The sequence below is a fragment of the Zalophus californianus genome, chromosome 5 (assembly GCF_009762305.2).
Source record: "Zalophus californianus isolate mZalCal1 chromosome 5, mZalCal1.pri.v2, whole genome shotgun sequence".
Classification (NCBI taxonomy): Eukaryota; Metazoa; Chordata; class Mammalia; order Carnivora; family Otariidae; genus Zalophus; species Zalophus californianus.
In genome coordinates this window covers 55,506,904-55,521,475 of record NC_045599.1, presented here as the reverse complement: position 1 = coordinate 55,521,475, position 14,572 = coordinate 55,506,904, and the positions used below count along the sequence as shown (strand labels likewise).

At 45.2% G+C, this 14,572-nt stretch overlaps 1 protein-coding gene across 1 annotated transcript; it reads left to right on the top strand.

Annotated features, from left to right (window-relative positions):
• The first annotated feature begins 555 nt into the window (after positions 1–555).
• LOC113929477 (cytochrome b-c1 complex subunit 7) lies at positions 556–1,065 on the top strand. Its single transcript, XM_027606418.2, has one exon. It carries the CDS (start codon positions 579–581, stop codon positions 912–914), a length of 336 nt encoding a protein of 111 aa, XP_027462219.1. The 5' UTR covers positions 556–578; the 3' UTR covers positions 915–1,065.
• Positions 1,066–14,572: the final 13,507 nt, after the last annotated feature.

The following is a 14,572-nucleotide window of genomic DNA, read 5'->3' as shown; positions in this document are numbered from 1 at the left end:
CATTCCTGCCCCTGAGCTTCTCTGTTCTTGAGTTCCCATAAATGTCGTCAGAGTAATCACGGCCAGCATTAATTACAACACTCATTTTGTGGCAGGATTTGTTTGGGCCTCACATTGACTTTTTTAATCTTTACAACCACACCGTGTAGTAAGTATTACAGTTATACCCATTTTACAGATGGGAAAACTAAGGTACAGGAGCCCTAAGTAACCCACCCAAAGCTACTAAAAGACAGAGAGGAGATTTAAGCAGACCTTCAGGTCTTGACCGTCATGCATGTTTATAAATCTGTATCTTTGACCTCCCAAGTATTCTCATCTGCCTCCAAGGAATCAAGTTGCTCTCTTTATGAACACCCATCCACATCTTTAGCACTTTCCTTGGCCTTTCTGAGCTTCTGTTCTGTAATCTGTCTGTCTGCTGCCCAGGGTGTACTGAAGCACACCATCTAAATCCAGATATCCTTTTTTCCCTTAAACTTGCTTCCTATCTTTAAAACTTTTATTTTGTGATTTTTACACGAGACTATTTGATTAAGAATAAGAGCTAGCAGGCAACGCTGCAGCCTCCGGTCAAAATGGCGAGCAGGCCTGCCGTTGCAGCATCAAGCCGGTGGCTGGAGGGTATTCGAAAATGGTACTACAATGCTGCAGGGTTCAATAAACTGGGGTTAATGAGAGATGATACAATATATGAGAATGATGATGTGAAAGAGGCCATAAGAAGGCTTCCTGAGAACCTTTATAATGACAGGATGTTTCGCATTAAGAGAGCACTGGACCTGACCATGAGGCATCAGATCTTGCCTAAAGAGCAGTGGACAAAATATGAGGAGGATAAATTCTACCTTGAACCATATCTGAAAGAAGTTATTCGGGAAAGAAAAGAGAGAGAAGAATGGGCAAAGAAATAATGATGGAGTTGAACTCTGTGGTTGCAGCTGCCCTCAAATATTTTTAAGAAGTTGAATAAACCTGAAGTGTACAATTTAGAACTATCTGAGCTGCAAATATATTACTTTAAATAAATATTGTGATTATTGTTGGAAAAAAAAAAAAAAAAAAGAATAAGAGCTAGCACCTTTGAGTGCATGTATGTGCCAGACACTGTTCCGAGCACTTCATATGTACTAACTCAGTCCATCCTCCTAACAACCTCACGGAGTAGATGCTATTATTAATTCCATTTTACAGAGAAGGAAACAGATTATAGCTAGTGGGTTGGGAAGCCAGGTTTGGGCTCAAGCATTTTGGTGCAGGGCCCACGCCCTAAAGACTGAGCCGTCCTGTCTCCCAATTTATCATCGGCCTCATTCACCCAGTCTCCCATGCCCAAGACCCTGGTGTCAGACACTGATTTTTCTCTCACCAGCCATCAAATCCTTTTCTTGCTTCATCCTAATATCTTCTTGCATACACCCATCTCTTTCATCCTGTGAGGTTAGAGACCCTCACTGGTCCTTACGAGGCCCATCTAGATCACCTCCTGACCGGCTGCCCCCCTCTGATCTCCTTCTTTCCAGCCCATCCTACGTGCTGCTCCCACCTCAGTTTTCCTAAACACTGCTTTGCACACATCATTCTCTTCCTCAAAAATCCTAAATACGTTCTTCCCAAGTGAAGTTCAGATTTTTTATTGAGGTCTCCACAATCTACAGAAAGTGTCAACTACGGCCCACGGGCCATATTCACTCACTATCTGTTTTTGTTTACCTCATGAGGCAAGAAAGGTTTTTATACTTTTTAATGGCAGGAAAAAAATCAAAAGAATACTATTTTGTGACAACCTGAAAATGACATAAAATTGAAAGTCCAGTGTTCCAAAATAAAGTTTTATTGGCATATATCTACCCTCATGTTTTACTCTTGGTCTGTGGCTGCTTCTGAGCTGCCCAGGGCAGCATGGAAGAGTTGCAGTGAGAGTATCGGGCCCGCAAAGCCCAAGATTATCATCTGACCCTTTCAGAAAAAGTTTGCCAAGCTACGATAGAAACTGTATTCTTCTCCACTACCTAGACAGACTGGTCTTCTTACCAGTCTTTGAAGACATATCAGGTACTTTTCTCTCTTGGGACTTTTTTTCCCCCTCTGCTTTTCTCATTCTTTGGCTTCAATCAGAGATTGGCAAAGCTTTTCTGTAAAGGTCCAGATGGCAAATCCAAATAGAACCCTCATGGCTTGCTAATTTAGAATAAACTGGTACAAATACTTCGTGCACTCCTTAGCAATATCCACTAGAACCGAATGTAAATATACCTTATGTAACAGAAATTACACCGCTAGAAATTACACCAACAGAAACTCTTACGCATTTAAAGACTACTCTACTACACCAAAAAGAGCAAACTACTGTTGTATACAATGAGGCATATAAACCCCATGTACATAACGTTGAACAAAAAACCAGACAGAAAAGAGTACATGCTTCCATTCATTATAAAGCTCAAAATCACATGGAACAATTCACGACATTAGAAGTTAGGCTAGTGGTATCATAGCTTGGGTTGCCCAGGAAGCCGAGGTCTGTGTGCAGGAAGCTTCGTGGGGAGTGCTCTGGGGGTCAACGCCTGTGAGGGAATGAGGGAGAGTGGATAGGGCAGAGCGAGAAGGTGATCTGTGATAAAGTGCCAACAAAGGCTTCAGCTAACCTGAAGGGGATCTCTGAAACTGCTGTGTCCATCGGCATTGTTTTGAATTGGGATGAGGAGGTCAGGTCTCCATCCTCCCACATCACCCACTCATTGGATGTAAGATGCTCTCAGGAGGGTGCATGAACCTGGGTAAGGCTCCCTTCATCCCGAGGAAATCTGGAGGGAGACTAAGCGGAGAGCATTTGGCCCCCAGCACTCCCAGTGGCTGGGGGAATGGATGCTTCATAGCTGGAGGGGTTTGGGTGACACCCGCACAGCATCCCCAACTAGTGAGGAATTCTCAGCAGAGGTAGTGACTGGAAGGCGGCACCAAGGTGGGGGTCTTCTACGGTACTGGTGATGTCTTGTTTATCCACATGGGCTTATACGGATGAACATCTATAAACTTATATGATTTTTGCACTTTTCTACATTACATTTTACACCTATAAAAAAGATTATTTAAGAATGAAAGGAAGGAGCGAGCAAGAATGTCAGAAGCTGCTGAGAAGTCAAGAAGGACAAGGACTGCAAAGTGTTCCTTGGATTTCAGAGCAGGGTAACCCTAATGGCAGCTGTCTCAGGGGGGCAATCAGGCTGGAAGGGCCTGAGGAGGAGGGAAGAGGTGGAGAGAGTGTGGCGGTGACTCTTTTGAGGTGTTAGCCTGGAAAGGGGGGTGGTTGGAGGAGCAAGAAGGGGTCAGGGAGGATTTTCTTTTAAATGGAAAATAGTTGAGCATCTTAAAGATCTGATGGGAAATATCCAGGGAGAGGAACTGACTGTATATATGGGAGAGATAGGGGGTGGCTGGTAGGGTACGGTTCCTAAGAATGTGGAAGAAAATGGGGTTCAAACACAGGGTATTGACCTTATACACAAGGAGGGCATCTCGAACCCATGAGTGCACCAACTATTCAGGGCCCTCGTGTGGTCCCTAGCACATAGGTCTCTATTTACATGGAAGACTTTTTAAAAAAATTTTTTATTGTTATGTTAATCACCATACATTACATCATTAGTTTTTGATGTAGGGTTCCATGATTCATTGTTTGTGCATAACACCCAGTGCTCCATGCAGAATGTGCCCTCTTTAATACCCATCACCAGGCTAACCCATCCCCCCACCCCCGTCCCCTCTAGAACCCTCAGTTTGTTTCTCAGAGTCCATCGTCTCTCATGGTTCGTCTCCCCCTCCGACTTACTCCCCTTCATTCTTCCCCTCCTGCTATCTTCTTCTTTTTCTTTTTTCTTAACATATGTTGCATTATTTGTTTCACAAGTACAGATCTGTGATTCAACAGTCTTGCACAATTCACAGCGCTCACCATGGCACATACCCTCCCCAATGTCTATCACCCAGCCACCCCATCCCTCCCACCCCCGACCACTCCAGCAACCCTCAGTTTGTTTCCTGAGATTAAAAATTCCTCATATCAGTGAGGTCATATGATACATGTCTTTCTCTGATGGACTTATTTCACTCAGCATAACACCCTCCAGTTCCATCCACATCGTTGCAAATGGCAAGATCTCATTCCTTCTGATGGCTGCATAATATTCCATTGTGTATATATACCACCTCTTCTTTATCCATTCATCTGTCGATGGACATCTTGGCTCTTTCCACAGTTTGGCTATTGTGGACATTGCTGCTATAAACATTGGGATGCACGTACCCCTTTGGATCCCTACATTTGTATCTTTGTGGTAAATACCCATAGTGCAATTGCTGGATCGTAGGGTAGCTCTATTTTCAACTGTTTGAGGAACCTCCATAGTGTTTTCCAGAGTGGCTGCACCGGCTTGCATTCCCACCAACAGTGTAGGAGGGTTGCCCTTTCTCCGCATCCCCGCCAACTTCTGTCGTTCCCTGACTTGTTCATTTTAGCCATTCTGACGGGTGTGAGGTGGTATCTCATTGAGGTTTTGATTTGGATTTCCCTGATGCCGAGTGATGTTGAGCACTTCTTCATGTGTCTGTTGGCCATTTGGATGTCTTCTTTGGAAAAATGTCTGTTCTACATGGAAGACTTTTATTTTTCAATAAAATCCTCTCGAGAACCATGACTGTGAGCCCTTGTGTCCCCACTGATTACTCAGCACAATGCTTTGTACACTGGAGGTGTTCAATAAGGGTCCCATGGTAGGAGATGGTCGAAATAAGAACAAAAAGGGAACTTATCCATTTGTTCAGACCTGACATTGAGCTTAAGGCAAGGTAGGTTTAAGGAGAATTCTCTCTGAAAAAACTGACATTTTTCAAATGTTTGCTTTTATTTATATATTGTATGTATCTGAAGATGGGGTGAAAGGGTCAGGAAGGTGACCAAAGTGAACATCCCAAGTCAGGCAGCTAGGAGAAGTTGTAATTCACTGTCTCATTTCCTTATTCATGACTCTGACACAGCCCTTTCTTACCCTGTAAAGCACCTTCATAATCCCACATGTTCTGAGAACTTCGGCCACTTGTCCCAGGCCACATAGCTGTGGATGGAAGCAGGCCTTGCATTCAGGTCTCTTTCCCCAGTAGCTCCGTAGACCGTCTGCCCCCACTGACCATGTGTTCCAGATGGACTGCACATGCTGGGGTGGGAACATGCCCCGCCAGGAAATCTGAAATGTGTGTTTGATCAATGAAGGCGAGGGCTTGGTCCTTGGTGAAAACCCACTTTTCCCTTGGATTCGTCTCTCCAGACATATTTGTATTATGATGACAATTAGTAATTACACAGAGTCTTTCAACCTCAAAGACCTCAAGCCTCTTTTAGATTGTGAATGCACCCGTGCCTTCTGTTTGGCTTCATGAGTCATCCTGCAGGCCCAGCACCACGGAGATGGCTAGTAAATGGACATCCACGGCTGCAGCATGGGTAGGAAATCCAAAGCAGAGAAAGGAAAATCTGGAGGTGCAATCTTTATACCACTAATGTCTGGATTTACTGTCACAGACATTTCAGATCATAACATTTCAAGCAACAGTGTTCTACACAGTTTGATTACAGATTGCAGTTAATTTTCTCCTTGCCTTTTCTTGTGTCAGCAATATTACAATTAAGTGAAAAATGAGTGCTTTGTATTTTCCCTGGTTAACCGAATCTAACTGCAGCTCTTTTTGTTAACCCTTTCTTTCCTACTAACCTGGTATTTTTTGGCTTTTTCCTTTTGCAATCTAGTAAAGATGATTTCTGAGGAAGGCACAACAGCCTCAGACGACATGCCACTTTGTGTAGCAGATGCTGTGACTGTCTCCTCCACTCACCTCCGGGTTCCCCTGCAGCTGAGATGGACAGCTTCCCACCTCAAGCACGGAGACCCTCCACTCTATTGGGCTTCTTCCTGCCTGAGGGCTTTCTGTGGCACCAAGGGTTCATGTCGCCCTTACAGAACAGTGTAGAAGTCTTATGAATTTAACAGTCCTTGGGGAAGTCCTCAATAATAAGTCAGAGGAGGCCAAGGATAAGTAGCCCGGGGTTGCACAGATGCCAAGTGGCTTTATTGAGATGCGAATACAAGATGTCTGGTTTCAGAGTATATTCTCTTACTCAGGACACTGTGACATGTCTCATACCCATGGGACTGGAAGATCAGGGGAAGCTTGGTGGGGGATGGGGCATTGACCTTGGAGAAATGGGTGGGAGTTGGATGTTTGGAAATAAGTGCAGGGCATTTCAGCTAAATGGTAGGAAGATATTCTGGATGCCAACACACCTGAGACTCTGTTTCTTTTGTATGATTTAATGTTGCTGAGGGACTCAATTTCCATTACACAAAGGATAAATTAATAAAATCTACTGATTTTCCTAGTTTTCTTTCTTTTTTTTCCTTCTCCATGATGCTCTGTTGCAAGATGCAAGAGTTTTGGGGAAGATCTGACCGAAGGGCATGAGAGAACAGTACATTGTGGGAATGTAGGATTTCTTCCTTCAGACCTATTCCACTGGAAATCCCCATGCAGACCATATCTTCCATCTGCCTGCTGAGGCACAGAGATAAATGCCATGACAGGAGGGCAAGGGAGATGTTTTTAAAACATCGAAATGCTTGAAAGCAGGGAATCTTATAGGGCTTACAAAAGACTTTTATCTCTCATATTCATTTCTCCAGGGAGCATTAACTGCCCTCAGATTTAACATCACCCTTGAGTGACCGGGATGCAGCAACTGGTAAAACTATTTTCACTGTCTCTACAGAGTTCCCGAAGCACCGAGAGGCCGATTCCTCAAAAGAAGACATGCAAATGGCAGTTACACCGTGCAGGGCAGCCAGGAGGCAGGAAGCACGTTCTCCCTGGGGTGAGAATCACAGGTGGATTTTACAAGCTTTGAGGTGATGCCTCAGAAGGGCAAGGTCTGACCGGTCCTCAGGTATCAAAGCTACGTTCCATGCCGCGGGACCCAGAAAACATTTATGGTGTGTTTATCGGCCAAGACTCGCCACTCCAGGTTCTGAGATGCGTTCACCAATTGGCTTGTTACTTTTGCATGGCTCCTTCTGCTCTCTCCTTTGCCGCAGCCCGGAATGATAACCCTGATCGTTCCAGGCTGTTTCATGAACATTCGTGTGTTTCCCTTAACTGGAAAAATGCAGTGCGGCTGCCTCCCTTCTGGGACTGGGAAGATGAGATATTTTGTAAGCTTGTCTCATCCTCTGAAGCACACAGCGGGGAACTCTTTCCCTGACCCTTCCCACACACTGTCCCCCTCCCCTGAATGCACAATCATTTCCTCCCAGGCCTGCTCTCACCCCCGGAGGGAGGAGAATGGAAACCTAGCCCCGGGATGAGTTTCCCCGCTGTGATGCATCTCTTGAATGTTAACTATAGGACAAATGTATTCAGTTTTCAAGTTTCATAGGAATGACTGGCCCTGACTCTGGATGTATCTGAACCCAAAGACAGTAGAAATGTACATTTTAATTGATCAAGAGTAAAATTCCAAGTTCCTATAAGGTAGTTCCTTTTTTTTTTTTTTTTTTTTTGCAAAGCCCAGTGTGAGCTGGGGCCCAGGCGTGGCCAGCTTTGCTGTTCCAGTAGCCAGGTGGCCAGTGGCCAAGCCTTCTGGTAGAGCACTGGGGAGCTGACCCCAGAGCAGGGGCCCCAGATGGGAAGAAGGCCGAGCACTGCTTTCTGGGAACTCTTGACAAGCCTCCCCCTGCCACCCTCCTTGCAGCTGCTGGGGCACATTCATCCACCCAGAAATTGGGGCCCTGTATCACGCCTGCTGGACATTTATCTTCCTGACAAGCTCATCGCGCAGGTTCAGTGGGGGGAAACCCAGGCAGAGCCTCACCCTGGTGACTGCCAACCAGTGACTTCAGTGTCTCTACCTTCGGAGAAGCCTGTGGAAACCTCTGTTTCCTTCCAAGACACGGTTCATTTTTCTTCTTCTTTCTAATGGGGATGAGTGGTGGTGAAAATGAATTCTTCTCTGCAGAGGTCACTTCATGCGACTGCACTCTGGGAAACTCTGGTGTAGGTTTGGCTCTGATGCCACATTGTCTGTTTTTCTCTTCCGTCCCTTCCCCTGCTTTTTAAAACAACAGGCATCCCTTGCATTTTCCTTTTCGTCTTATTTTTGAGCGTGCATTACACAAACATTATGAAAGCTTTAACCCAAGTCAAAGCAAAAGGCAAGGAAAGCCCTCCACAACCCCCCTCCCACTATGAGCCAGGCTGCGCTCACGTTTTCGTCACCCTATTCTACCCAGAGCCATATGAATATGGAACTTAACCAGCATAATTAGCCGTACGAATATGGAACTTGACCGGAAGAGATTCATTTCTACCTCCACTTTTTTTTTAATTGAACATTATATGACAAGCCTTTTTCCTTGTCATCACAGAGCATTTATATTTATCTTTCTAGTCACCATTCTATTGGGTAAATATAATGTAACTCATTTAACCATTTTCCTACACTTCATCAATATGAACGGCTTCCAGCTCCTCGTTGTTCTTCGAAAGCACTGTGCTTTTTCCCTTTGGGATTACTGCCTCAGGATAACTTCCTAAGAGTTTCTTCCCTTTTTTGGCTTTGCATCCAAAGGTAAGTGTTATTTTCCTGTTTATAATGTCTTCTGAGGCCTGGGAGCCTGGGTGGGAAATTTCTCCCCTGATGTTTTGGGCCGTGGGAGATGGACAGGGATAGAAGAGGGGGCATGGGCCTTTATAAGGAAGTGGAGAAAACTCACTGTGCAGCTAATTAGAAAGTGCCATGAAGCAAGTCCAAACTTTATGGCTTTCCTCGAATCAATGACGGTGTCTGGCCAGGCCTGCCTGTCCTCTTGCAGGTGTGTGCAGCCTCTAAGACCATATGGTTTTTGGCTGCCCTGGGCCTCATTCTTTGCTCAGCCCATGATCTTGTAACTGAATATCAGTTAATAACTTTTCATAATAACATAGCTTGGATCGGCTTTGAGGTCCAGAAAGAGGCCCTGTACAAAGCTCCGTCTTTTCCAGACTCCCGCTGCGTCTCCAGCACACCTGCCAGGGGACGTGGGCCCCACGGCTGTCCCCAGGGCAACAGTAACATCCTAAGTTCACAGAGGGCCAGCTGCATATTCAGCAAGCAGAGAGGCCAGGGCACAGAGCTCATTCTTCGGCAGTAACTCGTCTCTGTTGGGATCTGCTAGGAAGGTTGCGGGGGGGGGGGGGGGGGGGTGGGGGGAGGCAGGGGGGAGGGAGGGTCATGTGACTTAAAAAAAAAAAGAGAAGGGCCAGAGCTTTTGACTAAAAGATATTTTAAAGCAGTTTACAATACACAGGCAGTCTCTCACTCATGTGAATTGATTTACAGGCACTCCTGAGAGGCCTGAGGTCACCTGAGATCTTGAGAATGACTGGGTCAGCCCTGTAACCAAAGGAATTCTCCACACTCCCCCTTAGCTGTGGGATTTCATCCTCTTTTGTCCCCCCCACTCCTCCCTCACCTTCTGCTTAAGGGGGTCCTGCCGTCTTTCCTGCTGTCCCACCTCCCCGGATGGGAGGGAGCCCATCATGGCTGGAATCTGCCTCCCCGTTCCGCCCCCTGAGCCTCTACCCTCCACCCAGATGTCTGGCAGTGCTCGTGGACTGCTGTGGCCAGCAGTCCCAGGGAGATGGGTGTCCCTTTGATCCTACTGTCTGAGTATCAGAATTACCAGGGAATTTTAGAAAAATACTCCTGCCTGAGCCTCATTGCAGACCCACTGAACTGAAATCTCTCAGGTGAGTGCCAGAGATGTCCTTGACTCACTCAGATAAGCAGTCATGGGCAGTAACTATCTTCATGAGCTTGTGCTTTGGTGCTTCATATAAAGCAAGAACATCATCACTTGACACACATCGGTGTTGTTCCCTCTGTGGTTTGGCTGCGGGTGAGAGGCAAGCAGAGGTTTTCATGACCCTGGGAGTGTGACCCTCCCATTGTTACCAAGCAGGAAAACACCCCTTGGAAACTGTCTGCCAGACACAGGGTGAGGGGAGGCAGGAAACTCGGTTCAACTTGACAATCACCTGGAGAGAGAGAGAGACAGGCCTAGCTGAAGGAACAGACAGATGGGTAGATATATCCTGAGGCCCTGAGCAAGAAACAAAGTGATGGGGCATTAAGTCTGGGGTGCGGGGTTGTCTAGGATCTTGCCTGGCAGGATGTCCTCATCCCTTAAATGTTCTCATCCACTCAGCTGGACCTATGCCAACCAGACATCCCAGCACCCAAGGCCTGAGAGGTAGCAGAGCAAGGCGGGGAGTTTGGGTTTTTCATCTTCACTCATGCCATATCCCAGCAGCCAGCACAGAGCCTGGCCATGCTTAATCAAGACTTATTGGATATTCAGCTCGATATTTATTTAAGTATTTGCAATGATCTAGGAACTGTACTAACCATTTTGCTTGTATTATCTCATTTAGTGATCACTACAACCCTAGAGGGTAGACACTGTTCTTATTCCCAAGTCAGTGATGAAGCTGAGGGAGATTGAGATCAGGCAATTTGCCCAAGGTCTCATTGCTGGGAAGAGAGGAGCTGGGATTAGATCCCAGGCCACGGGGGTCCTGCTTTCTCTGTGGCATGGCCGTGTGGCTGGTGGGTTTTGTTCCAATAGTCAGCCCCTAAACTAAAAAAACCTCATGAATCACATAGGTTTTTGTGAGTATCCTCAGTGTCTGACCATAATATGTGACATTGTACCTACAGAAAAATATTCTCATCGTTCCAAACATGAGGCTTAGGAAAATCCTTCTGGAACCTAGCCAATGAATGAAGAGTAAGCATAATTTAGGGTCTTCAGTATTACTAAACACTATCATCCTGGATGACATTCCCAAGAAACAAAACCAAAAGGAGGCTTTGATTAAATACTGTGCTGATTCTTAGAACATCTACCCTCCATTCCAACACCCTTCTCTCTCTTTGAGACAGCTCTAGGGACAACTCAGAGGTGAGACTGATTCTGGTTAAGACCTGGGTGTGATGGGACAGAGGTCAAAGAGAGATTTCTCCCCTGCCAGCCTGAGCATCTATGCCATTTCCTGAAAGATGCAGCCAACTTTGGGGTTGAACTTCCTCCAAAAGGCCTTTTTTGGTCCTTCTAGTGGGAATTTACATCCTCACAGAGGCACTGGATCCAGCCAGCACAATTGCCTTGGGGACCTTCCAACAGCAACTTGGGGGCACAGGCAGAACCCTCCACAATTTCTTGTAGACACGAGAAAAGTTTGTGGGCAAATGCCAGGGTGAGAAGATTGTCCATGTTGCTCCTCTCCACTTCAGGTCAAACACGCCCATCTTCTTCAGCCTCCTCTGGGCCAGTGGGAGGAAGACATACCGAGAAACCACTAACAAAGCATTGCTATTAAGCAAGCTGACTTGGTAGACATATTACAAGGGAGGGATAGCTCAGCCTTCAGCAATAATTTAGAGCAGGATGTGAGAGCAGATGAACCTGAAAGTACATCTGTGGTGTGGGGGAGGGGGCAGGTAAAAACTTGGGAAGGCACAGAACCATTCCAAAGTTGGAAGGGGTAGGCTTTTGCTCTCTAAGCAATGCCACCAGAAGCAACACTGACTTCCTGGCAACGCAGTTTTCCTCTTCGATTCACCGAAAACCCTTTCTTCTTTCTAGTTAAATATAAGTGAATGTTAATAAGTTAATGTTATATGCCAGCCTAAACATATTGGAAGAGCCATTGGGTGTAGACATGTAGAATCTTCAAATGAGGTGTGTGTGTGTGTGTGTGTGTGTGTGTAGTGTGTGTGTGTGTGTGTGTGTGTAGTGTGGTGGTAGGTATTGTGAGTATCCCTGGAGGGAAGACTTCTTGCTTCCACTTATTAGGTAAGACAGCACTTTATAGGGAAATAGCAAATAGCCCTTAATATGATTCTCCTGGTACGTGTTTTCCACCACAGATGAAGTCAAGCAGACATCCTAAGTTGGAGAGAGAAAATGCTAGATAACAAAGGTTCTTAAGATTTATTTGTAAGAAATGATACCTGTGTTCATCTTTAATTCCCTGGAAACATGACTGGTGTTCTGTGCAGACAGGAACATGTAATGATACATAAGGGATCTGGATGAGGAGGACATTCTTAAGGGCTGACCAGCACACCTGTACCTGCTCTTCTCAGTGTCAACCCTGCTAGCCTATGACATTGTCATGGTGCTGCCCCATGACCTCCAACTGGTGTGGTTGGCACTAGGCTTCTTGTCCCACTGGGGTAGGAGGTAAGCATTGACCTGCCCAAGGCAAAGTGGGGTTGCAGAAAGGGCAAACGCTAGGAAGTACCAACCAATCCGACCACACTGGTGGTTTCCTGCTCCCTCTGCCCAATCCTCTGTCAGTATCCAACAACCTCATCTCTCCCATGGGTTTCTCTTTGGTTTTGTGTTAGGCTATGGGATCCTCGATTTCCCTCTCACTTCCCAGCATTTTTCAGAACTGAGTTTACTCTGCCATATTGTTCAGAACAGTAAAGATTTTTACTTTTGATTATTTATTTTAAAACCAGTCACATTATCGAGTTACTGATCTAATTATCTGTCAAGATTGGGAGCCATGATTTGACTCCCGTAGTATTATAGGAAACTCTGCTAATCTTATTTATTTCCATTTTGAATGTAGTTCATTTTATATAGTATACCAACATATTTGTGGGTTTCCATCGTCTTTAAATTCAAAGTTTAATTGGAATGTTGACAGCATCGTCAGAGCATGCCTATGTGTGGATCTTTCTTTCTCAAATAATTTGTATCCTTTTGATTAGAAGTCCCAAGCTTTTCTGCAAGGACTATTTTATTATTATTATTATTATTATTATTATTATTATTATTACGGAATCATCTGAAGACTCGCTCCCTCACGGGTTATTCCTATTATTACTATTCTTTGCTGGACAAAAAAAAAAAACGTCTTCCTGTGTTTATCCTCTGTGTCTCTAATAGGTTGGTACATTGTGTAATTTTCTTTATCCTTTCCCTGGGAATAGTGGACAAATTTCTCATCTTATTATTCTCATTTATGCATTTAGCATCTAGCTTGCTCTGTATTACCTCTCTTGCCTCCACTGAATCTTGAATTTGCAAACTTTTAAAAAATCTCAAAGCAATCTTTAATCATCTCAGATTATGTCTTCTCAGATCTCTGCTTGTCCATGGGTCTCATATTTTGTGTAAGTGCTTTCCCTGTTTTTTAGGGGTGGGAGTCATATTTACTCTGAGTCTTAAGAATAGTCCTTTGTTTTGAACAACTTTATCTTTTTTTTTATGTCCAGTAATCTGTCTTCCTCCTTCCCTCCCTTCCTTCTCAACCACAGAGGGAAGCCTATGCATGTTTAATATTAGATACTGAGATAGATTTTATCAGGGTTTTTGTAGGTACTTGTCCAAATATTTTAGTCCCAGACTAAAGGGGAATATTGAAAGTTTAGACTTTCTCTGGTCTACTTTAATTACACCAAGATTCTCATTGTCTATGAAGCACAGGGAGGGAACAAGATCAGAGGGAGCCATGGTCAGGACTCTGTGCATACAGGCTGTGGCACACTGAAATTAACGGCTCTTATTTTTATCCGGGGTGAATGTCCTCTTGAAAAGGTGGCTGAAACAATGTCCCATTTTACCTGGTTCTTCAGTACACATCAGGTGACATTCTACTGTAATCCCCAGGGCGAGCTGCTTCATGTGTGGGGTAGGGATTTTTGCAAACCTTTTTGCCCCTCAGCTTAGCCCAACTCCTAGCCTCTGTCCCATTGACCTTGAAGGTACATTTGACTTTGTTAGTGATCACAGGCACTTCCTCCAGTTGTGTCTTCCTGTCATAAATTTGACAGATTGCATTTTCAAAATGGCCACAAGCCACCCTCACCCAATGCATCTCCTCATATCATAAAAGGACAATAGTTCCCTTCCCCTTGAACATGACCTGGCCTCAAGGAATCGCATGTGGTGGAAGTGACACCGCACGACTTCATAGGCTAGGACAGAAAAGGTGATAGAGCTTCAGCCTGGTTTTCTCTCTCCCTCTGTCTCCCTGTGCACCCTGGAAGAAGTCTGTTGCCCCAGCACTGGAGCTATAGTATGGAGTGACCACACAAAGAGGTGTCCCAGGCCCCTCAGACTTCCCAGCAAGCACCACTAGACCCATGAGGGAGCAAGTCTCCAGATGATTCTGTGCTCCAGCCCTTGAGCTACCCCAGCTGGCACGCAGTGGAGCAGAGACAAGCTGATTCTGCCAGGCCTTGCACCAAGCGCAGATCCATGAGTGAAATAAATGCTGTTAAGTCACTAAGTTCAGGGTGTTTAGTCACACAGCAGTAGATAAGTGGAACACATGTTAACTTGCAGGCAGGAACTTCTTCAGTCCCATTCCACTGTTATATATTGCGGACATTTTCCAAAATGTCTGGCCTTTCATGTTATCCTTTCCTGTTTCATATTGGTAAAGACATTATTTTTGTTTATTTTGG

Excerpts from the sequence above, each read along its gene's own strand:
- LOC113929477 (XM_027606418.2), top strand. The coding sequence starts at position 579 with ATGGCGAGCAGGCCTGCCGTTGCAGCATCAAGCCGGTGGCTGGAGGGT.